The sequence below is a fragment of the Tupaia chinensis genome, unplaced genomic scaffold (genome assembly GCF_000334495.1).
Source record: "Tupaia chinensis unplaced genomic scaffold, TupChi_1.0 Scaffold000294_5, whole genome shotgun sequence".
Classification (NCBI taxonomy): domain Eukaryota; kingdom Metazoa; phylum Chordata; class Mammalia; order Scandentia; family Tupaiidae; genus Tupaia; species Tupaia belangeri.
The window spans coordinates 2,483,925-2,508,017 of NW_006159782.1; the positions used below are offsets into that span (position 1 = coordinate 2,483,925).

The 24,093-nt window shown below is 50.7% G+C and overlaps 2 protein-coding genes across 6 annotated transcripts in view; one reads left to right on the top strand and one right to left on the bottom strand.

Annotated features, from left to right (window-relative positions):
- MRTFA (myocardin related transcription factor A) overlaps window positions 1-7,299 on the top strand; it is a 112,800-nt gene extending 105,501 nt beyond the window's left edge. For 2 of the 4 annotated variants that reach the window (XM_014588695.2, XM_027772740.1), the window contains exons 11-14: window positions 14-400; window positions 1,148-1,348; window positions 1,590-1,650; window positions 5,684-7,299. In XM_014588695.2, the coding sequence (XP_014444181.1) occupies window positions 14-400; window positions 1,148-1,348; window positions 1,590-1,650; window positions 5,684-6,198 (1,164 nt within the window). In that variant the 3' untranslated portion in view covers window positions 6,199-7,299. Of the gene's footprint in view, window positions 1-13; window positions 401-1,147; window positions 1,365-1,589; window positions 1,651-5,683 lie in introns of all 4 variants that reach the window. The other 2 variants (XM_027772741.1, XM_014588696.2) reach the window with 2 other exon arrangements.
- A 620-nt stretch (window positions 7,300-7,919) lies between these two features.
- SGSM3 (small G protein signaling modulator 3) overlaps window positions 7,920-24,093 on the bottom strand; it is an 18,864-nt gene continuing 2,690 nt past the window's right edge. The window contains exons 2-23 of one of the 2 annotated variants that reach the window (XM_027772742.1): window positions 23,590-23,700; window positions 15,930-16,049; window positions 15,412-15,497; window positions 14,875-14,938; window positions 13,094-13,299; window positions 12,903-13,010; window positions 12,360-12,503; window positions 11,898-12,093; window positions 11,681-11,826; window positions 11,146-11,370; window positions 10,760-10,814; window positions 10,517-10,644; window positions 10,224-10,379; window positions 9,967-10,021; window positions 9,706-9,755; window positions 9,401-9,553; window positions 9,189-9,259; window positions 9,062-9,110; window positions 8,895-8,980; window positions 8,629-8,751; window positions 8,476-8,536; window positions 7,920-8,334 (exon numbers count right to left, since the gene is read on the bottom strand). In XM_027772742.1, the coding sequence (XP_027628543.1) occupies window positions 8,254-8,334; window positions 8,476-8,536; window positions 8,629-8,751; window positions 8,895-8,980; window positions 9,062-9,110; window positions 9,189-9,259; window positions 9,401-9,553; window positions 9,706-9,755; window positions 9,967-10,021; window positions 10,224-10,379; window positions 10,517-10,644; window positions 10,760-10,814; window positions 11,146-11,370; window positions 11,681-11,826; window positions 11,898-12,093; window positions 12,360-12,503; window positions 12,903-13,010; window positions 13,094-13,299; window positions 14,875-14,938; window positions 15,412-15,497; window positions 15,930-15,936 (2,250 nt within the window). In that variant the 5' untranslated portion in view covers window positions 15,937-16,049; window positions 23,590-23,700 and the 3' untranslated portion in view covers window positions 7,920-8,253. The remainder of the gene's footprint in view (window positions 8,335-8,475; window positions 8,537-8,628; window positions 8,752-8,894; window positions 8,981-9,061; window positions 9,111-9,188; window positions 9,260-9,400; window positions 9,554-9,705; window positions 9,756-9,966; window positions 10,022-10,223; window positions 10,380-10,516; window positions 10,645-10,759; window positions 10,815-11,145; window positions 11,371-11,680; window positions 11,827-11,897; window positions 12,094-12,359; window positions 12,504-12,902; window positions 13,011-13,093; window positions 13,300-14,874; window positions 14,939-15,411; window positions 15,498-15,929; window positions 16,050-23,589; window positions 23,701-24,093) is intronic. The other variant, XM_014588697.2, reaches the window with a different exon arrangement.

Here is a 24,093-nt window from a genome sequence, read left to right on the forward strand (position 1 = left end):
GCGGGGGGAGGGCCTCCGGCTGCAGCTGGAGCAGGAGAAGCGGGCCCAGCAGCCTGCCCCCACCCCTGGCCCACTTGGCGCTGTTGTGAAGCAGGAGAACAGCTTCTCCAGTTGCCAGCTGAGCCAACAGCCCCTGGGTCCCGCTCACCCCTTCAGCTCCAGCCTTGCAGCCCCCACTGGTGCCCCAGGTGTGGTGGTGAAGCAGGAAGCCACACCGTCTGAGCCTGAGCTGGCCCCTAGACCCCAACCCCAGCTACTTCTGGGCCCACAGAGTCCCAGCCTCATCAAGGGAGTTGCACCTCCCACCCTTATCACCGACTCCACTGGGACTCACCTCGTCCTCACTGTGACCAATAAGAATGCAGACAGCCCCTGCCTGTCCAGCAGGAGCCCCCAGCAGGTACCTAGCATGGAGGGGCGGGGCAGAGCCCACGGGAGGGTGCCCTGTGTGCTGGCACCTTGTCTGCTCCATTTGGTCCTTTCCTCCCACCTTTGGGTATGCTGTCCCTATCTCACCTAGGAGGGCCCTGAGATTTGGGAAAGTTAGGGAAGCCCATGAGGGTGGGACTGTCGAGGAGCTAGCTGCCCACTGCTCTGACCATGGATTTCAAAGCATTTCTGCACCTGACAGCAGGTCCAGGACCCCATTATACTGCTGGGGGATGGGGAGGGGAACCAGTGAGGGTCAGGGAAGTCTGCCCTAAGGAGAGACTGTCAGAGGAGCAGATGGCTCCCTGCTGCTACCACCCTCCCAGCCCAGATCCTCCACCCAACCTGGGACCAAGGTGAGACTGTTCTCAGGCTTCACATCCCTCTTGGTCTTCAGAGCTTGGGGGGTAGGGCAGACAGTGGCGAGAACTAGGCACCTCAGGTTAAGGGACAAATGCTCCTGAACAACTTTAGGCAGAAAAGAGGGTGCAGATATTTCTGGAGGACAGCCCAGAGGCCTTGCCTCTCTCCTCATGTGGCTTATGCCAAGCCCCAGGTAGCTAGTTGCTCTGTCCCCCCACTGTCAGAGGCCGGGTCCCCATCCTGCATCCCTTCTTCCCCAATGACTTCTGCAAAAGCTCCCTCAAAGCCAGTGCTACGGAGAAGCAAGCGCCTTCACCTTACCTTCCTGATGGGGCTTGGCCTTGTCCCCCATAAGACAGGACCACCTCGCCCCCAGCACTGTGCCTCTGCCTGTCCTGTCCAGCCCTCGTCCCAGCCTGGCTCTCCAGCCCCTGGCCCGCCTGCCCAGATGGACCTGGAGCACTCACCACAGCCCCTCTTTGGGACTCCTGCTTCCCTCCTGAAGAAGGAACCACCTGGCTACAAGGAAGCTGTGAGCCAGCAGCCCAAGCAGCAGGTGAAGAGGCAGAGTGGTGAGGCTAGGCTGGGCATCACCCCCGGTCACTGCGCTGTCTCTCCCTCAGCAACCTGGAGGGACAGGAGCAGGCAGAAAGCAGAGCTACTGGGGTGCAGGAGGCCTTCGGAATAGTCATCAGGGCGGGAGCAGCAGTGAATGGCTAATGGAGAGGGTCTCTGGGGCTGGGTGCCCCTTTTTCTGGATTTTCATCCCCTCTGCCCCCCGAATTTTTGTCCTCTAGGAAAACGGTTCCTCTAGCCAGCAGATGGATGACCTGTTTGACATTCTCATTCAGAGCGGAGGTGAGCCTGGGTCCCCCACTTCTCTAGTCTTACCTTTCTGTTTTGTCTCTACCCATAGGTGGGTATGTTCGATTTATTTCTTGAACACACATATGACTGGCAGGCCTTGTACCAGTGGTATGGACAGCAGTGACAGAGGCATGCCTCGTGCTCAGGACCTGGGTGCCTGGTGAGACCTGGCTGGTGCAGCCCTTCAACCAACAGTCATTTCACCCAGCACCTTCTGTGTGGTTCCTCCAATGCTCCTGGTGTCCAGGTGCATCAATGTGTACATAGAGACCTTTGCATTTGTGGAGCTCATGGTCTACTATAGGGTGATAAACAGCAAATATAATAAATAAGCACATTACATGGAATGTCAGCAAGTAGGGTTAGCGAACAAGGAGATGAGGAGGGAGAGGACAAGTCTTGAGAGCAAAGGGGTAAGCAGGAGGTAAGACCAGTAGCCGTGAGTAAGGGGGAAACCAGTATCTGGCTCATCAGAATGGAGTGAGCAAGAGAAGAGGGGAACATGTCACCTGTCCTAGACCAGACCATGCTGGAATCCAGGGGGTGGGCAGAGTGGAAGCCCTGGCACAGCTCTGAGCGATGGTAGCTGCCCAAGGCCAGAAGCAGGGAGCCCCTTCATGAGGCAGAGCAGCAGCAGGGCTGTGGTGTGAGGGCCTGTGGTCTGGACATGATCAGGAGCGAGCCAGTTTGATATTCTGGTGCAGCCAAAGGAAAAGAGCAGGTGACTCCGAGGGACCAGGGTGAATTGCCATCCACTCATGGGTGAGCTGTGGGGGCATGTGTGGGGGGACAGTGGCACAGCCTGACAGGGCTCTTGTCATGAAGCATCTGAGTGGAGGAGCCATGTGACTGGCTCTTGCGTGAGAGGGAGTGAGAACGCGCTGGGCTTGAGTTATGAGGTTGGGGAGTTGTCATTGTCTGGCCCAGCAGCCAGAGTCCTGAAGAAGTGCCAGGAGGAGCCCAGCCGCTTGAATGGGGGTAACAGGCAAGAAGGCAGAGCATGTGGGATAGTGAGCAGGCAGGGACTACACCATGTGGACTACAGCATTCTCGCTGAGAACTTTAATCCTATCAGCAGGGAGAGGATTAAACCACAGAACTATACACTTTAAAATGTTGCAGTCCACGTTACATGCATTTTATTTCAATTTGAAATAAAAGTTCAATAGCTGAGTTCCGCCCAAGGTCATTCATTCTCTAGCCTTAGGGAGTCTCTGGTTCCCAAGGCTGCCTGAGGTGTGTTTCCCACCAAATAGGTGGTAATGAGGCTGCTGACACAGTACACACACTCCCAGCGTCCAGACAGAACCAACTGGGTAGATGCGGCTACCGGGGAGGAGAGGTTGTTCGAGAAGGCAGAGTGGGCAGGCCTTGAATGCTGGCATTTTAGGGCTCACAGAGAAAGGGAAATGGAGGATTGCTGCCTGCGCACACTGAGAATTGGCCAGAGAGGTGGCACAGATGTCAGAAGAGGGTCTTGGGACATGTGATGGCAGCTAGGCAAATAGGCCAAGGCTCCTTGTCAGATGAGATCAGTGCAGAGGGAAGAGGCCATATAGTTGGAATGGGGGTAGGGAAACAGCTTGGTCTCTGTATATTTTTTAATTGTGCAATATGTAAATTTGGCCATTAAGGCCATTTTTAAAAACTTATAACTCTTCAGCTTGACCAGAGAGAGAAAGAGAAAGCAAGCTGCCAGGTCCAGGACTCGAACCATGGTCAGCCATGTGGGAGTCCAGTTCCTTAACCACCACACCTCCTGCTGGCCCATTGCAGCCGATTTTAAATGTACAATTCAGTGGCATTAAATACATTCACAATCATAAGCAACTATCACGGCAATCTATTTTTTTTTTAAGAGATTTTTGCTTATAGGGCACGCGCACTCACTGGATAGACAAGAGATAGAAATTGAGAAATCACTTTGGGGGGGTTGTGGAAACGCCATGGTCCCTTCTCCTCCATTCTCCTGTTTGGAATTTGGACACAAACATACACATGCCTGGCGTGTGTATGTTGGGTCCAGGACTTGAAATGTGGTCAGCCACATGGGAGTTCCGCACCTTACCCACTGTCACCTTCTGGTCCCCACTGCAGTCTCTCTCTAGAACTTTATCATCTCAAACTTGAACTCTGTACCCATTAGGTAGTACTCCTTTCCCACATCCCCCATTGTGCTTTATGTGAACCTGACTACTCCAGGCAACTCAAATGAACAGGATCACAGTTTGTCTCTGTGCCTGGCGTACATCACAGAGCATGGCGTTTTCAAGGTGCAGCTATCAGTGGGTTCTTGGGTTGCTAATGTGAGTGTGCTGCTGCATGCAGTCAGCATGCAGGCTGTGCAGGTTCTCTCTCAGACCCTCCTTGCTGTCAGTTATTTTGGATATATTCCTGGAAGCAGGATTGCTGGACCATATGGTAATTGTTTTTTTTTCTGGAGAGGTTTTTGCTATAGGGCGTGCGCACTCGGCAGACAGACAGACAAAGAAAGCAAGAAATCACCTCCCAGGGGCGGCGTGCGCACTCGCCAGACAGACAGACAAAGAAAGCAAGAAATCACCTCCCAGGGGCGATGGCCACACTGCAATCCCTTCTTCTTTCTCCTCTTGGGATCTTGGGCATGCATGCACACGTGCCCTGTGTGAGTTTAAGCCACCGGGTTCGGAACTTGAACCGCGGCCGACTACATGGGAGTCCAGCAACATAGCTATTACACTAACTGCTGGTCCCAAGGTAATTCTGTTTTTAATTATTGAGGAACTGGCCTAGATTGTTTTCCACAGTGGCCTAATCATTTTTGTTTCCACCAGCAGTGCATAGGGGTTCTAGTTTCTCCACATCCTTATCAATCCTTAATTTCTCTTTGTGGCTTGTTTCTTGGTGATAGATAACTCGATTTTGAGGTGGTATCTCATTGTAGTTCTGATTTGCATTTTCCTAATGAGCATATGCTATTGGCCATTTGTATTTCCCTAGAGAAATGTCTATTCTCTCCTTTGCCCGTTTTTGAAAGAGATTATTTTTTGATGAGTTTTTTTTTAATAGAGGATTTTTTATTGCCTTAGGGTGTGAGTGCTCGCTGGGGAGAGACAGTGAGAGGGAAAGCGAGATGAGAGAGAGACAGTGAGAGGGAAAGTGAGATCAACCCCAGCCCAAAGTGGGGATGGCCACACCTCAATCCCTTCTCTTCCATTCTTCTCTCAGGACTTTAGGCACACATGCCTGGCATGATATTCAAGCCAACTGGGTCCAGGACTTGTGTCACAGTTGGCCATGTGGGAGTCCACTACTCCATCTCCTGGCCTGTGTCTTGATGAGTTTTAAGAGTCCTCTATATAGTCCAGGTGTTAATCTCTTATCAAATATTTGACTTGTACATATTTTTTCCATTCTGTGAATTGTCTTTTCACTCTCTTATTCTAGTGGCCTGTAATGCACAGAAGTTTTGTTTTTGTTTTTTTTTTTAAGAATTATTTAACTTTTATTACTATTTTTTAAAAAGATTTATTTATTTAATTCTTTATTCATTCATTTACTTTAATTTGACCAGAGAGAGACACAGAGAGAGAGGGAAAGTGAGAAAGCAAGCCACCAGGCCCGGGCCTCGAACCATGGTCAGCCATGTAGGAGTGTCCAGTGCCTTCACCACCACACCACCTGCTGGCTCCATAATTATTATTTTTTAATTTGGGGGGAGGGGAGAGAGAGAGAGAGGAGATGAGAAAGTAAGCCGTCAGGTTGGGAATCGAACCACAGTCAGCCATGTGGGCGTCCAGCACATTAATCGCCACGTCACCTGCCAGCCCCACAAAAGTGTTTGGTTTTCATGTCTATTTTGTTCACCTGTGCTTTTGGATTTTGCATTAGCAAATCCAGTTTCATATTTCCCTGTGTTTTCTTCTAAATGCTTTATTGTTTTAACTCTTAGATCCATTTTATTGCTGTCTATGAGGTGATGGTCCATCTTCCTTCCATTGTATTCACACCTGGTGTCTGACATTTGTTCTGTCTATTTTGGCAGAAATTCCAGCGGATTTCAAGGAGCCACCATCCCTGTCAGGGAAGGAGAAGGCGCCCTCGACAGGAGGCTGCGGGTCCCCACTGACCTCACAACCCTCACCCTCTGCTGAGCTCCCCCAGGCTGCCCCTCCTCCACCAGGCTCGCCCTCCCTCCCTGGACGCCTGGAGGACTTCCTAGAGAGCAGCACAGGGCTGCCCCTGCTGACTGGGGGACACGAAGGGCCAGAGCCCCTTTCTCTCATTGACGACCTCCACAGCCAGATGCTGAGCAGCTCTGCCATCCTAGACCATCCCCCATCACCCATGGACACCTCAGAATTGCACTTTGCTCCGGACCCCAGCAGCATGGGCCTGGACCTGGCCGATGGCCACCTGGACAGCATGGACTGGCTGGAACTGTCATCAGGTGGCCCCGTACTGAGCCTGGCCCCCCTGAGCACCACAGCCCCCAGCCTCTTCTCCACGGACTTCCTTGATGGCCATGATTTGCAGCTACACTGGGATTCCTGCTTATAGTTCTCTGGCTCCAGAGACTGGGGGTGGGGAAAGGCTGAACGTTGGGAGCCACAGAACTTTACCAGGTGTGGCTTTCTCCACATGGTGGTTGTTAGTCTTGACAATCACAGTCCCTGTTTGGGGTTTTTCCCCTTCTCTGGGAGGCTGGAGCAGAGGGCTTCCTATTCCTGGCTCAGGCTCACCCACGGTGGAGGAGAGAAGCTGTCAAGAAACAGCTCTGGTTCCCAAACCAGGGTTTAAGAGACCTGGACAGGGCCGGAGCCATTTCAGTTTGACCTCCATTTTTGAGGTCAGAGGTGCACTGTCCCGTTCATTTGACTGAGGCAGGTGAGGCTCAGCCCAGAGGCTTCTCTTGTTGCCCAGGGCCAAGGTGGGTTAAAGGATGACTCCTTCCTTCCCTCCCCCTTAGCTGTGACGGGGAAGTCAGCCTGGGCTGCTGCCTCCCTATGCCCCATGTCAGCTAACCCCAGGGTCCCAAGGTTTTTGAGAGGGCTCCCTGCCATTTTAGTGTATCAGTGTAGTGCAGTGGTTGGTGACTTTCTGTACAGGTGTATATACCTCTATATTATATATCAACATACATATATATATGCATATATGGGGGGGTGCAGTTCCCTCCCAGTCTGCTCTCACAGAAGGGCCTGGAGGCCACAGCTCCTGTATCTGAATGCAGGGTCACTCTGAGCTGTGTGTTGCTCAATCTGGTGCCTGGCCTGGTGTGCAGCTGCCCAGGCCCACCCACCCCATCACGTGTTTGATGTGTAGACAAACACTTGCCACAGCTGTGCCCACCTGCCTGGCTTTCTGGCTTATCAGTGCCATGAGGGCAGAGGTAGTTCCTGGCCACCCAGCTGGGAGCATTCCACCTGCCCACATTCCAACCTGCCGCCTCACTGCAGCTAACGTCCTTGGGGAGCCTCGGGACCAGCGCTGCCCTGCTGTGGGCTGAAAGGTGGCCACGTAACTGGTCTCCTTTGGGTCCCCTCCCGCCTCAGGTTTGGATCAGATCCACAGGGGAGGAGGAACGGAGTCACCAAAACCAGTGCTGGGACAGAGATGGGAAAGCTGTGTTAACTTTTTAAAATAAAAACAAAAACACTGGTTCGCAGGTCCCTCTTATTCCATCCACAAACAGGTGGGCGATGAGGCTGGGCCTGGCTGCCTCTGTCCCAGCATCTGGGGGCCATGCAGTGACCCTGATCCTAACTCCTGTCAGCTAACTTGGGAGATGTGCTGAGCACACACTGCATTCTCCATTCCTGGAAGGACAGGCATTGGACACACAGCTCTGCAGCGCTCACCAGAAGAGACATGAGGTGCTTTCTCAAACAGTTTATTTACAAATCAGAGGCCAAGAAGCCTCATCTGCTATTAGCCATCCCCCCTTCCTGAGCAAAGACTGACAAGCAGCTACAGCTTCTCCCCACCCCAAGTGGTTTTCAGTCGTACAAAACTGCATGTGGGCTAGGAATTCTGAAGGACCCTGCCAGGGGGCCTGGCTGCCTCTGTCCCAGCATCTGGGGGCCATGCAGTGACCCTGATCCTAACTCCTGTCAGCTAACTTGGGAGATGTGCTGAGCACACACTGCATTCTCCATTCCTGGAAGGACAGGCATTGGACACACAGCTCTGCAGCGCTCACCAGAAGAGACATGAGGTGCTTTCTCAAACAGTTTATTTACAAATCAGAGGCCAAGAAGCCTCATCTGCTATTAGCCATCCCCCCCCCTTCCTGAGCAAAGACTGACAAGCAGCTACAGCTTCTCCCCACCCCAAGTGGTTTTCAGTCGTACAAAACTGCATGTGGGCTAGGAATTCTGAAGGACCCTGCCAGGTGGAGCCCTTCCCAGGCACTCAGGAGGAAGAGGCTGAGCTGGGCACTCACCTTTTCCCAGCACAGCGACTCTCTGTGGGGCCTGGGGCCATCCTGATTAGGGCCTGTCAGGGTCCCAGCCAGGCTCTAGAGCTCATTTCCCTGGACCTCCTTGGACTCTGCCCAGAGCAGGCTCATAGCCAGCCAACACAGTGCCTGCTCTTCCTCCTGGAGGGAGCTTGTCAGCCATCGATGTCCCAGCTGAAAAGGTGGTGCTTCACCAGCATGTCCTGGACACCCTCCTTCAGGGGCTGCTTCTCCTCCTATGCACAGGGATGCCCTCATCACACCCTGGGCAGTTCGTACAACCACCCCAGGAACCATTTGGGGTGCTCCACCAGCACCAACCCTGCCCCAGCCTCTAAGAGGCAGGCCATAGGCCTTGGGGTGGCTGCACTACCCACCTCTCTCTTCGTGGGGAGCTCCCAGTCCTGGGAGAGGCTGAAGGCAAAGCAGCAGAGGACTCTAGAGGTGAGGAAGGGGAGGAACTGTCATGCTGGTGGGCTCTGACCCCCCTCCCCTTCCCCGTCCCCACCTGGAGCTTGTGAGGCCCTCACCGGAGCTCGCACTTGATCTGGACCCAGCCAGGGCTGCGCAGGAAGGACCAGGGCTGATACCACTTCTCCACGGTTGGCAGGCTGGAGCAGAGAACCTCCAGCCACAGATGCAGCACCTGCTCGCTGGGGACAGTGGGAGGGCTGGGTGCCACTGCCTTCACTGCCCTCCCAGAGCACCCTCAGCAGGGCAGGCTCTGACCCCTGAGGAATGTGCTCTTACTTTGGGTCCTTTCTGAGGATACCCCCAACCTCATCTCTACACTCACTTGAGCCCCACGCAGATAAGTGAGCGGAGCTTGACATCCATCTGTGCGTGCACTGCGTCATGGGTCACATTCACAGACTGCACAGCCTGGGGAGGGCACAGCTGTCACTTAGGCACCTGTGCCTGCCATGCCCAGAAGGCTCTGGGGTCTCACAGAGCAGCCCTTACCCGGTACAGCAGCTCTTCTGGAGTCAGGACCTTGCCATCCTCGTCCAACCTGAGGGAGACCAGAGCTCCCAGTGCCGCCCTAGGGTACCCCTTTACCCCACCCCTCCAGGAGGAAGGAGGCAGTTACCTGTATGTCTTACAGAGCACTAGGCGGGAATACACGGAGTCAAAGTCTCTCTCCACTTCACGGCCTGCTGCCTATGGGGGTGACACACAATGCAGGGACAGATGGTGCCAGGTGAAAGATGGGGCTCCCACACATGCCATTGTCCTGGCAAGCTCCTCCACCCCTGCAGGGCCCAACGGCAGATAGGGCTTAAGATCAGCAGCCTGACTTACCTCCTCGATGAACAACCAGGGGTGGCAGGCCCCCCCCAGCAGGGATGGCTTCTTCAGTCCATGTTCAAACAGTGCCTTGAGGGCTGGGCACAGGGTTCCTCGCACAAGGTCCGTGACGCCCTCTGTCACTGAGTCATCCCCCGCAATGGAGTACTGATAGGTGAATAAGTCAGAAGCCCATTCTGGCATCTGCAGCCAGCCATCCTCCTCCCAGCCTCACAGCCACTGCCACAAGCTGAGATGCAGGCCCTGGCGAGGAGGGTGCCAGCTGTGCGGAGGGTCAAGGCTCCTGCCTATCTCCCTACCTCTTTGCTCCGTTCATCCAGGACTTCCACAAACTTGGCTGGAAACCAGCCTATGGGAGAAGCAAGCCCTGTGAGAAGCAGCTAACCTGTAAGAGGTGACTGTCCCAACCCTTCCTCCCCAGGGGGCCAAGGACAGCAGGTAAAAGGCTGAAGGCAGCATGTTGCTCATTCCCACAGCCTGGGGCAGGGCCTCCAGCCAGATAGGTGCATGGAGGAGGAAGGGCACCCTCTGCCCACCTCCTGCCCAGGTGAGGGCCTCACCTCTCAGGCCATTCAGCTCTCCCACCCAGCAGTGCTCGTCTTTCTGAGAGATGATCTGCACAGGAGGAAAAGCAGCAGGAACCAAAGCCCAGTTGCCCTGAGCCGGTGCCTCAAGAGATCCAAGCCTCACTGTCCTCAGCAGCTTGGCCAGGCCAAGACCCTCCCACCCCCATTTTCAGAAGCAGAAGCTCTTGGAAAGGAAAGGAGTTGGTTGGGGTTAGCGGTGTGCGGGGGTTCCTGAGCCTTGCCCCACACACCGTGATGATGTCGTTCTTTCGGAAGCCCAGCTCGTCGTCGTCATGTCGTTCGAAGTCCAGCAGGGCCTTAGCCCGGCGCCGGTGGCTACGTGAACAGGCCACATAGTTCTCATGGTCCCGCTGGTGACTCTCCATGCTATAGTCTGGGGTCAGTTCCTGCCAGAATGGCCAGAAGTGGTGTGGACAGAAAGGTCCACTGAGGGAGAAGCCTCTGCACCGCCAATGGGGTTGGGGGAGCCCCCGCTCCCTAAGTCTGAGCTGTTTCGGACAGGCCTGGGCAGTCCACGACTCACCATGCTACAGTTTTTGGGGTCTGTGCACTGGAAATGGCGTGCCACACGCAGGATAGCTTCCCGGAGGTCAGCCACAAGCTCTGTCTGCTTGATGTTCTTGGCCTTCAGTGCCTCCAGGTCGTCCTCCCCTAGAAGGCGTGGAACTGAGGTGTGCTGTGTCCAGCACAGGCAGGCACAAGTGTGTGGTCACACCACCCATCGGTATTGCCCAGTACCCAGCACCGACTGTCACAGAGTCCTCACCAAACAGCAGGGAGGTGATGGCTGACTTCCTCCTCTGGGTCCTGCGTCGAACAACCTACAGGGGGGAGGGCAGGCACTGGTGGCCCAGAGACTCGCTGCTAGGAGGCTGCCACCCCAGCTGCATCTCCCAGTCTCAGGGTGGTGCTGAAGATCCAAAAGGCAGCTACTCCATTTGGAGCTGGGTCTGCCCTAGCCTAACCACGCAGGACAGAGCACTGAGATGCACATGCCTGAGGAAGGCTGGGCCCCTCGGCAGTTGTGGGCAAATCGAGCCAGGCTGAGCTGGGAGGTGTGGGGAAGGGCCAGTCAGTTCCCCACACCCCAGTCACTTTGATCATCCTCACAGGTCCCCACACTGTCCGCTGCCCCACCCTCCCACAGCACACCTGAGAAAGGTTGGTGGCACCGCTGGTCCCCAGGAGCTGGCCCTGGTCTGCAATTAGGTAGGCCAGGTGCTTACGGCGCTGGGTCTCCACGGCCACGTCAGTGAGGGAGCCAGCCAGCCGCATGGCCTCCCCCAGCAGCAGCTCTGCATCCTCCAGTTGTGACGGGATATCGGACAGCGTGTTGAAGATAGAGGCAGAGTTCTCAGACTGGATCAGCTCCTCCTCCTGGGCGTGTGAGGGCATGACAGGGAAGAGCTGTCACTCCTGAACTCCTAGCACCGAGTTGACCCCGGTCATCATTCTGAGTCCCATGCCTCTTTGGCATGACCACTGGGGACAGGAAGCTGGTTGTGCTAGGCCTTGGGGGACGCTCACCCCATCCCACCCTCAGGGGCTTCTCAGCAGGAACCAGAGCTGGAGGGAAGGAGGACATGAGCCTGCCAACTGCTGCTGAATCCAGCTGCATCTGTTGGCGCAGCTGTGCCAACACATGACTCCAGGGCCTTGGCCTGGCTGCAGTGGGGTTCACAAGCACCTTAAGGCGCAGCATGCCTAATGTGGTCTGGAACAGCACCAGGGAGCCCTCGTAGAAAAACAGGTCCCAGATGCGCAGCAGCAGCCTGATGTGCACCACGCTGGCGAAGGCGGTGAGGAACCAGTGCAGCGTGATCAGGGACAGCTCTGAGGAAAGACACGGCCACTGGGGTAGCCTGGGGAGAGCGGCACCACCCGCCGGCTGTCTGAGGACTCACCGATGTCGTGCTCCTGCAGCAGCTTGTCTAGGCGAGGCAGGTACTGGACGATAAGGTGGCGAAGGACCCGCTGGTCGGTCTGGACACCCAGCAGGGTGGTGCTGAAGTAGGAGGCAGGCAGCAGGTCCTCAACAATGGCGCTCATCATCCAGAAGGCATCCTCCTCCTCCAGGAACAGCAGGAGACAGGCAGCCACCTGGCCGGGGCAGGGAGAAGAGTCTCCACCCAGGACTTTGTGTGAATTAGAAAAGGTGCTCACTCTGGGGCCACCAAGTAGACTGAGCCTCGCTGAAGACACACCATGGACAGGGGTCTTCCTTGGGCTGGCCGGGTAGGCACACCTCTGTGTAGGGCCCCAGGCCCACACTGCTTGAACCACACGCACAGTGTCTGACCTCCTGGGAGATCCTGCGCCCCTCCCGCCTCCTGGCCTAGAAAAGACCCCCGCCAGGCCATGCTCACCATGCCAGTGCCCTGGCAGTAGCCAATCTCAGGGTAGAGCCAGGCCAGTGCTCGAAGGACCCTGCGCAGGCGAGGCACCCCGATGCTGTTGACGTTGGCGAAACACGCATTGCTGGGCATGGTGCGGAGCAGGTCCTTCTCAATCTGTCAATACCCATGACAGCCGCTGTGAGACAGCCTGGGAGGAAGCAGGCTTCTCTCCATACACCAGGTCAGTTACAAGAACCTCAAACCCACCTGGGCAGCTTCATGCTAGACCCACTGAGTGAGGCCATCTAACATGAGGCCAGGATCTCTGTTCAAAATCCCCACCTGCTCCCGGTGTAGACCTAACACAGCATGGGGCTCTCTCAAACAATTATCCGTGAGGCATAGAGAGGACCCAGGAGGGAGCAAGCTTCCTCTAGGCATGCATTTGCAGGCAAAAGAGCACACTTGCCAAGGGCATGATCCCAAAAGTCCAGGCAGCCACCTGCCCCCGTAGGCACAGGGTCTCTGGCCAGAAAGCTCTTCCTTCAGGGTCCTGGGCCGCCCCAGCCTCACCTGCTTGGCTGCAATGGTCTCGTCATTAGAGCTGTTTTTCACGATCTCACGGTAAGACAGCTCGGAGTTCCTCTTCTTCTGCAGGGCCCCAGAGAGCCGCATCCATAGCTGAGGGAGGGGCCACGCATGTGCTCAGTCCTTGGACACTTGATCCTGGGGCCAGGACCCAGGCCCTACTGTGGGTTTCTCACCTGTGGCCTCATGCCATGAGGAATGCCAGCCAGCACCAGGGAACGAAGCTTCTCGGAGCGGGGTAGAGAGATGGCAATCTTGTCCCAGGTGAGGTCGCCTACATCATGGTTGTGGGTGAACTCCAGGTGGGCCTGCCACCGCAGCCTCTGCGCGGGGTCCTCCATCAAGGGTGTACTCATCAGGGGACCAGAACCAAGCTCAGCACCTTCCACCAGGAGGGTGCCGAGCACAGGCAGTGAGCAGAAGAGGAAGGGTGTGTACCCCACACCACACCTTCTCCAAAGCAGCCCAGGCCTGTACTGGAAAGGGCCCTGAGTGCTGTCCCTCTAAGACAGATGCCCTTGAAATCCAGTCCCATCACCCATCCTCTAGCTGCACCACGCCTGACAGCAAACCCAAGCCCAGCGCTGTCTCCCCCAAGGGGCTCCTGACAGATCAGACTCCACCTCCATTCCCCAGATGCTCAGGCCTAAACCTTGGAGCCACCTTTGGCCCCTCCTCTGCCCAGACTCCACATTTGATCTACCACCAAACACAGCCGGATTTCTCTACCTTCTACCACCCCGCTCAGCACTTGTGTCTCACCAGGGTCACTCACCGTAGCCTCTCCATACCCTCGCCTCCCAAGGGTTCACAGCGGTTACAGTGACCCTTACAAGGTACTTGCCAGAGCATGTCACTCAGCTCAGCACCATCTCACTCACTCAATGCCAAAGGCCTCGGGAGCTCATCCTCTGCCTCCTCCAGCCCTGTCTCATGCCGTCCTCACCTACTACCTTGGCAGCCTGGCAGTCCTCAGTCCTAAAGTCACACCCTCAGTTCAGCTTTTGGAAAAGTCAACTTTAATGGCTTTAACACAGTCAATGCACAGACATTACCTGCACATTTTAGTGAATTCTAATAAACAAACATGTACACACTGTCCCCGTCAAGACACAGCAATCCCACAGAGCAGTGGTGAGCACTCAGACTCTGAATCCACAGACCCACGAAGGTATCACACTAGAAAGTTCTCTCTCCCCCTGCACCCCAACTTTTAGCTTCAAATATCTGTCCTCAAATTAGAACAGAAAAACTTATGTCAGAATTAGAAATATGAGTGCCCTGAAGATGATCAGTTTTGAACAATACAAATGTTCCAACCACAGTTCTGTTCTGGTGATAGGCTACCTGGGGCTCTGGCAGATGGCCTGCCGACAGCCGCGCGGGCATCAATAGGCCTATTTATAGCAGAAAACAGTGGAAAAGGCCTCAAGGCCCACTTACAGAAAGCAGTTATAGAAATATGATAAATCCATCAGAATAGCATATTGTGCAGCCATTTAAAAATGTGCTTTTAAAGAGCACACTTTTAAAGAGGTCTTAACTGATATGAGAAAATACTCCTGATCTAATGTTATTTATGTGTCAATATAATATAATCTTACTATGGATAGTGTACACAGGTCCATGCACAGAAAACCAGGCAAAGAATAAACTAAGATGCCAGCAGTTATCTTAGGGTTGTGGACTTAATCGGCTAACTTTATCTTAATCTTCATTTTTTAAATTTTAATTAATTTTTTAACTCCTTACAATAAATATTCTTGCTTTTATTATCAGGTGAAGATCAGTAAAATGTATCTCACAAACACTTCTGACACCACCACCCTCAGATCTGCCTCCATCCTTCAACAGGGGACAGACCCAGAGCTCAGAGGTCAGGCTCTGTGTCCCCTGAGTCCTGGAGCTGTGTCCTCTCCCAGGACATCAAGAGCACACAGGTGGGGCCCAATCGTACCTTCCCTGTCCATGCGGAAACCGAACTCATCGTAGCAGAACTCCGCTTGCTCCAACTCTTCCTTCTAGGACCAGGATTATGAAGAAAGTGAGTCACCCCTTCCTAGTCCAGGACCATAGCTTGACCATGAAAGGTGCCATTCATAAGGCTGCCTGCTGAATTCCACCCCACTGTCAAGACTCAGAGCAAAGGCCACCCTTCTATAAAGCCTCCTCTGCTCATCCCTTGACTAAAGAGGGTCACTACCTTTTCTGAATTCTCCTATCATCTTCCTTGTTCTCTTCAGAGGTCAGAGAGAGTAAATCAAGTCAAGAAACATGTCTTGTGCATTGCTGAGTCCCCAGTGCTGACAGCACAGTGCCACAGGACTCTTCTTGCAGCCTAAAGACTGCATCACACAGACACGTGGAGCTATGCTGCCACCTCTGGTGGTGACACTATGTGAAAATGGTGAAGCGGGCCACCCACTCGTGGGCAGCCTACAGAGGTGGGTCTCTCCGTGCAAGAGCTGGTGCCTGGCAGGGCTGGCTGCTGTACCTGTGTGGACTTGGCCAGGATCTCCTGGGGCCATATGCTCGGAGTCAGGGCTGAGAAGGGGCCACTTGCAGGAGGTATGTAGCTTCCTAAGACCAAAGAGGACCAGGACAGGACGGTCAAGAAAAAACAGGCAAAAGCAAGCTGGAGCAACCCCTCCCCTCCAGGAGAACCAGTATTAAAGGCACGGAATGATGGGGAGGGAGAGAAAGGAAGAAATTTCCTAGAAATGGGCGAATTCCTAGAGAAGGGAAAAGCAACAGCATATTACAAACATAACTAACTGCGCCTCCTGCTTCTCTCTCTACCTGGTAGGAATGAGGACTCCCAGGAGGTGGGAAGAGGGAACTGGAGAACTGAGCTGAGAAGTTTTGTAACTTTCCCAGAAGCCCACAGACCAACTTCTATTTTCCCCTCTCTTATCTGAATGGTGTTTTTTTAAAAAGACAAACCAGCTCCCATCCTTCCGGCTCCTAGGTGAGAATCTCCTATCCATGTCCAAGTCCAAGCCCCAGTTCTACCTGACATTGTAGGGAGAGGCCCAGCAAGGCTTCTGCAGGTCCGGACTGAGCAGTTTTACTATCCTGCTGTATGAGAGCTAGAAGGCTCCTCAGTCTTCATCTGGTCTAAGAACATCTGCCCTGTTGGGACAGCAAAGGAGAAAGTCGTAGTCGGCACCTTTTCCTCAAAAACGTGGGCCCCTCTCACCACACTCTTGACTTTCTGGCCCCAAAGCAGCATGTCTGAGAGAAGTCCTGGCCACTGGTCAACAAAGGAAGGGCAAAGTCACACTTCACCCATTTAATTTTTTTTTATTTTGCAGATGGTATTTGTGCTTGCCAGAAAGGGAGTGGGGGGAGGAGCACCCCTCAGTGGGGTATAGTCATATTGCAATTGCTTCTTCACTTAGGGCACACATGCACATGTGTCTGGCATGTTTTTCAAGCCAATGTAGCTGGAATTTAAACCACAGTCAGTCACATGGGATCCAAACACCTTAACAACCAGGCCCCAGGGCTAGTCCTTGCCCTCCCCCCTATTTTTTTGTTAGAGAGGTTTTTGCTATAGGGCACATGTGCTCGCCAGACAGAGAGAGACAGAGACAGAAAGCGAGAAATCACCCCCCAGGGGGATGGCCATGCTGCACTCCCTTCTCCTCCATTCTCCTCTCAGGATCTTGGGCACGCATGCATGCACACGCACCTGGCTTTAGTTTAAGACACCGGGTCTGGGACTTGAACCACGGCCAACTATATGGGAGTCCAGCGACATAGTCATTACGCCATCTGCTGGTCCAAACTCCTCCCCTTTTTTTAAGAGAGAGATTTTTGCTATAGTGCGTGTGCATTTGCCAGAGACAGACAAAAAGAGAGAAATCACCCAGGGGGTGGCCACACTGCAATCCCTTCTCCATTCTCCTCTTGGGATCTAAGGCACACATAAATGCACACGTGCCCACCCTGAACTTTAAGCTGCCGGGTCTGGGACTCGAACCATGGTCAACTATGTGGGAGTCCAGTGAAGCAACCATTACGCCATCTGCTGGTGTCACCCTTGACCATTTTAAAATTGGGCTATTTGTCTTTTTATCATTAAGCCCTTCTTTTTTTCTTTGGAGAGATTTTCACTGTAGGGCGCGTGCGCTCGCCAGACAGACAGAGAGAGACATAGAGACAGAAAGCGAGAAATCACCCCCCAGAGGGGATGGTCACGCTGCAATCCCTTCTCCTCCATTCTCCTCTCGGGATCTTGGGCACGCACGCACACGCGCCCGGCGTGAGTTTTAAGCCACCAGGTCCGGGACACGAACCACGGTCGACTACGTGGGAGTCCAGCGACATAGCCATTACGCTAACTGCTGGTTCCTCAAGCCCTTCTTTTTTAAAAAGTATTTATTTTAATTATTATTTTTTAATGTGATGAGAGAGAGACAGAGAGAGAGAGGAAAAGTGAGTAAGCAAGCTACCATGTCTGGGACTTGAACTGCACTTGGCCATGTGGGAATCTAGCACCTTAACCACACCATCTACTGGCCCGAAGCCCTTATTTTCTTAAAAGGACAAAAAAGGGGAGGGAGAGTTAGAATCTGAAAGAAAAAGCCTCTTATTCTGAATATTTTGTCTAAGAGAGGATAAATTTTGAAGCTATAAAACGAATGTTTTCAACAGCTTTGTGAACCAAAGAGGAGTGTCTATTTAGTCCCATTTTATTAAGGAAGAAGAATCACAGGTAGACTTCCCAAGGCTCTGTGCTCAGGCAGTGTTTTTTAATTTTTTGTCTTTTGTCTTTTATTTTTTTTTTTTTTTTTTTTTTTTGAGCAGGCAGGTGGTGTGGTAGCTAAGGGTGCTGGACTCTCACATGGCCAGCTGCAGTTCAAGTTCTGGACCTGGCGGCTTGGCTTTTGACTTTCTTTCTCTCTCTTGCTCTGTCCTCCTCTGGTTGAATTAAAATAAATAAATAAATAAATAAATAAATATTAAATGGAATAATTCTTGTAAAAAAAAGAAAAGAGCTTAGTATCTTTTTTTTCCAGGGCTGGCAGGTGGCACAGTGGTTGAGGTGCTAGACTGCCATGGTTCAAGTCCTGGACCTGGGGGCTTGCTTTCTCACTTCCCCTTCTTTCTCTGTCTCTCGCTGGTCAAATAAATAATAATAGTAATAAAAATAACAACAAATAACTAATTCTTTAAAAATATATTTTTAACGATTTTATTTAACTTTATTTATTTATTTAAATTTGACCACATAGGGATACGCAAGAGAGAGAGAGAAGGAAAGTGAGAAAGCAGCTACCGGGTCCGGGACTCGAACCACAGTTGGCTATGGGGGCGTCCAGTGCCCTTAGCTACTATCTGAAGTGCCAGCTGCTTTTTTTTTTTTTTTGGAGAGGTTTTTGCTATAGGGCGCGTGTGCTCACCAGAAAAACAGAAAGTGAGAAATCATCTCCCAGGGGGGATGGCCACGCCACAATCCCTTCTCCTCTATTCTCCTCTCAGGATCTTGGGCACGTACGCATACGTGCCTGACGTGAGGCTAAGCCACCGGGTCCAGGACTTGAACTGCGGTAGACTACATGGAAGTCCAGCAACATAGCCATTTAGCTAACTGCTGGTCCCTTTTTTTTTTTTTTTTTTACATTAAATCACTGTACAGCTTTTTAGCATACAAAATGGGTTTTCCCAGCATGAACACACTGTCTATTACTCGTCAAAGATATTACCATATACCTTAGCATCAGGTAATTTTCCATTCTTGTATTCATTAAGTGATTTTACTTCTTTTTTTTACCCCCAATACTCTTCCTTTCATCTCACCTCCATTGTCCATCTTCCTCCCACACTGTCTCTGCTATTTACAGTTGCTCTTCATACCTTTATTTATTTATTTATTTGAGAGGTTTTTGCTATGGGGTGCGTGCGCTCGCCAGACAGACAAGAGAGAGACAGAGAAATAGAAAGCAAGAAATCACCCCCCGGGGGGATGGCCATGCTGCAATCCCTTCTCCTCCATTCTCCTCTCAGGATCTTGGGCACACACGCACACACGCCCAACGTGAGTTTAAGCCACTGGGTCTGGGACTCGAACCGCGGTTGGCTTCATGGGAGTTCAGTGACATAACCATTACACTAACTGCTGGTCCCTCTTCATGCCTTTATACCTTTCAGTTTTTCAGTTTCTGTCAGAGTGTAGACATTTGGTGTATATTAAGTGGGGGCGTACAATGTTTTCCTTTCATAGTTTGTCTTGCTTCACTCAACATTAAATCTTCCATATTCATCCAGTTTTGTTCAAATGCCAGGGTCTCATTGTTTTTTATGGCTGAGTAGTATTCCATAGTTCATATGTGCCACATTTTTTCAATTCATTCAACTGTTCTGGGACTTTTGGGTTGATTCCATGTTTTAGTAATTGTGAACAATGCTGTAATAAACATGGATGTGCAAGTACTTTACTGAGTGTATTCCTATTCTTTGGGTAGATACTCAGGAGTGGAATTTACTGGTTTGTATGGCAATTCTATTTGTAGGTTTTTGAGGAATTTTCCTATTATTCTCCACAATGGTTGTACTAATTTACACTGCCACCAATGTGAAGAAAAGTTCCCTTCCCACACAGCTTCACCAGCATTTATCATTCTTTATTTTTTGAATCTTAGCCATTCTGACTGGGATTAGATGGTATCTCATTGTGACTTTGATTTGCATCTCCCTTATGATAAGGGATGTTGAGCATTTTTTCATATGCTTTTTGGCTGTTCATACGTCTTCCTCAAGTTGTCTGTTCAGTTTGTTTTCCCATCTTTAATTGGATTGATTTTTTTTTTCTTTCAGGTACGTTGCTTGAGTTCCCTGCATATTCTGGTAATGAGTCCTTTATCTGAGGCATGGCTTGCAAATATGTTCTCTTACTCCCAGAGTTGTCTTTTCATTCTAATTATTGTTTCTTTTGCTTTCAGAAGCATTTATTTTTCCTATTTGAATGATTTTTATTTATTTTTATATATTCAATCACTGCATATCAATACAGTATGCAAGTGAATTCTCCCAGCATGAATACACTGCATGTTGGTCCAGTTAAAGATATTATTATTCACATTATCATCAATAAATAATTTCCCACTGAAGCTTTTTAACCTGACATAATCCCCAGGCAGTGTTTCTTAAAAACGAAAAAGAAAACCTAGTCACCACCAAAGCCTCTATGCATAGGTGACCCTGAGCCAGAGTCTTTCAAGATTCCTTTGGTTGGAACAGGACTTAAGGTTTCTTCTGAGTAACATGCCCACTGCCATACCACCCACCATCTGTTCTCACCAGCCCTGGCACTTGGAGATCTGCAAAGTCAGAAATTGCGATCTAATTTAAATTTCTCACTGTTTAAATCTCTGCCTCTCCCTTTTTGTCCTCTTAAAATATAAGGAAGAACTCAGAAATAAAAAGACAAACAGTCCAGTTAAAAATGGGGGAAACACTTACATACACATTTCTTCAAAGAAGAAATGCAAATGGCCAGTAAGCAGGTTAGAAGTGCTAGACCTCATCAGTCACTAGGGAAATGCAAATCAACACCATGTGAGACCCAACTAATATCACTGGGATAATTGATCAGCAAAAAGGGAGACCATGGGAAGTGTCCTGAAGAGATGGAGAAACTGGAATCCTCACACGCTGCTGTTGAGAATGTAAAACGGTGCTGCTGCTGTGGAAAATACTGGCACAAATCTCAGGAGGTTAAACATGAAATATCATTTTAAAAAGAAAAAAGGCCAGCCAGTGGTGGTGGCATCATGGTTAAGGATCCCACATGGCTGAACATACAATTTGAGGTTCAACATCAATGGCCTGTGAAACATACCTGGCATGTGTGCATGTGTGACCAAAATCCTAAAAGGAGAGTTGGAAGAGAAGGGACTGTGGCCTGGCTATCCCCGCTGGGGACTGATTTCTCACTTTCCTTATCTCTCTTTCTGTCTTTTTCTAGCTACCACAGGTGCCCTGTAGCAAATAATAATATTAATTTCCATAAGACAATACCACTCCTAGGTTTTTTTAAAAAAAACAAAACACACATGGGGAACCAGCAGTTAACGTAATGGCTATGTCGCTGGACTCCCACGTTAGTCAACCGCGGTTCGCGTCCTGGACCCGGTGGCTTAAAACTCACGCCGGGCGCGTGTGTGTGCGTGCCCAAGATCCCGAGAGGAGAATGGAGGAGAAGGGATTGCAGCGTGACCATCCCCCCTGGGGGGTGATTTCTCGCTTTCTGTCTCTAGGTCTCTCTCTGTCTGTCTGGTGAGCGCACGTGCCCTATAGCGAAAACCTCTAAAACAAAAACAAAACCAAAAAAAAACAAAACTCACAGCCACACAAAAACATATGTGAATGTTAACAGCTGCACCACTCATCATAGCCAGAAAGTAGAAAGAACTTAAATATCTGTTGGCTGATGAGGGCATTTATGAAATGAATGGAATGGCCATTAGAATATCCATGAAATACTACTGAGTCATAAAAAGTAATGAAGTACTGATACATGCCACAACATGGAATAACCTAAAAAAATCATGATAAGAGACAGAATAGACCTGTATGAGTCTATTTAAGTGAAATGGCCAGAAGTGGCAAATCTTACACACATGGAAAGTGTAACAGTGGTCACCAGGGGCTGGAGGGAGTGGAGAGTGATTGCTAACAGCGTTTTGATTTGGGGTGGTGAAATATTCTGGAATTGGATAATGGCAAAAATTACACAACATACTAAATATACTCAAACCACTGAATTGTACATTTTAAAAGTGGTGAATTTGGTGGTCAGTCCTATGACCTTATGGTGAAGAGAGCCAGATCCCACATGGCTGACTGTGTGTGAAATACAGCACCAACGAGTTAAGAAACACACCAGTTGTGTGTGCATGTGTGCCCCAAATCTGACAGAATGGAGAAATGGGAGAAGGGAATGCAGCACGACCACACTCCTTTAGGGGGTGCTTTTCCTCTCTCTTTTTCTCTCTCACAAGTAAATAATTAAATTAAATTGTAATGGTAAATTTGGTGCCAGTTTTGTAGCCCAGTGGTAATGTGCAGCTCAAGAGAAGCCAAATTGGACCAGCAGGTGGTGCAGGGGTTAAGGCACTGGATCCCACATAACCGACTCCCAGACCCCGTGGTGGCTTGAAAATCACACCAGGTATGTGTGTGTGCATGCCCCAAATCCAGGAGAATAGAGAAAGGAGTGCTGTGTGGTAGTGCTTCCCGGAGGGGAGTGATTTTTTACTTTCCCTGTCTCTGTGTCTCTGTCTGTCTCTGGCAAGCACATGTGCCCTATGACAAAAATTTAGAAGAAAGCAAAGAGGCCAGCCAGGCCCAGCCTGGGCCTAAATCATGCTAAGCATTCACACAAGGCCCAAAATCTGAAGGGCTGGAGGACTGCAAGAAGGAAACTACAGTGTGACAAACCCTGTGGACTATCCTTCTTTCCCTCTCTTTTGTGTATATACACTACCTATCGTGGATAAAGGGAAAAAAAAAATTTTTTTTAATTGTATGTGTGGTTTTTTCCCCAAGGTTTTGCTATAAAGTACATGTGCTCACCAGGAGAAACAAAGAATGTAAATGAGAAATCACTCCCTCCCCCCCAGGGGGGGCATGTTACACCACAATCCCTTCTCCTCCAGTCTCCTCTTGGGAATTTCGGCACACATGTACACATACTGGCTGTGATTTTTCAAGCCACTGGGTCTGGGGCTCTAAATGTTGTTGGCCATGTGGGAGTCCAGTGCCTTAGCCACGATGCTACCTGCTGGCCTCCAAAACTCTGTATTTTATGGTGTGTTATATCTCAATTTAAAAAAATAAGAAAAAGATGAGCCAGCCCCATAGCCTACTGGTTTAGGGAGCCAGATCCTACATGGTCGAGCATGGTTTGGATCCTGGTTCCAGGAGCTTCATAAAAAAACACACTGGGTGCATGTGTACACATGCCCAGATCCCAACAGGTTAGAAAAATGGAGGAAAAGGAATTGCAGCATTACTACACCCAATGGGGGGTGATTTCTCCCTCTCCCCATCTTCCCTCCTCTCTCTCTCTCTCTCTCTGGTGCACATACATGGCCTCTGGCAATTAAAAAAACAAACAAACAGGAAAAAGCCACCAAGCGTAGAGTCAGTCTTTAGGGTTGCCTTTAATTGTCTAAATCCCTATTTTTAATCTCCTGCACTTAGAAACTAAAACTAGGAATGGGCCAGCTAGTGGCATAGTGATTAAAGAAGCTAGATCCCACATGGCCAACCATGGGGAACAAGTCCTGGACCCAAAGACTTGAAAAAGACATCAGGCACATGTGTACATGCCTGTCTTAGGGATTGAGGCATGACAATGCCCCACTGGGGTACGTTCTCACTTTGTTGCTTTTTGGCAAATAAAAAAAATTTTTTTAAAGACTACAAAACTCTGTTGTCACCCACTTGAGCTTCAACACAGGTGCTGCCTTTTTGTTACTTTCCTCTGCCTTATTCTGTATATTGAGCAACTTTCACTTCCAACCATGGAATGAAAGGATTTGCCCCCCTGAAATGAATATGAAGAAACAGTAAGGACATGTGGTAGAAAGATTTTAGGACACATTTTTCTTCTACTTTTGGAAATCATATTATCCTGCCTCGGTCCTTAAGAAATACTCACTTTTGGCCTTTTTCCAGATGATGGGTATTTAGAAATGACAGTTGTTATTCCAGTCCACAGCAGGCCCCTCTTCTCTGCACTATATGCCACAAAGTTCTGGTGTGGGTGTTTCTGGATAAATGAGAAGGAATACATTAGTGAGAAACAAGCTAGAGAGGAAATTCAAACAAATACTCACTTAAAAACCAGCATTTGGCATAATGGTTACATCACTGGACTCACACATAGTTGATCACAGTTCAAGCCCTGGACCTGGTGGCTTAAAACTCACACTGGGTAGGGAGCCAGCAGTTAGCGTAATGACTATGTCGCTGGACTCCCATGTAGTCGACCGCAGTTCGCGTCCTGGACCCGGTGACTTAAAACTCACGCAGGGCGCGTGTGCGTGCGTGCCCAAGATCCCAAGAGGAGAATGGAGGAGAAGGGATTGTGGCATGACCATCCCCCCTGGGGGGTGATTTCTCACTTTCTGTCTCTATGTCTCTCTCTGTCTGTCTGGCGAGC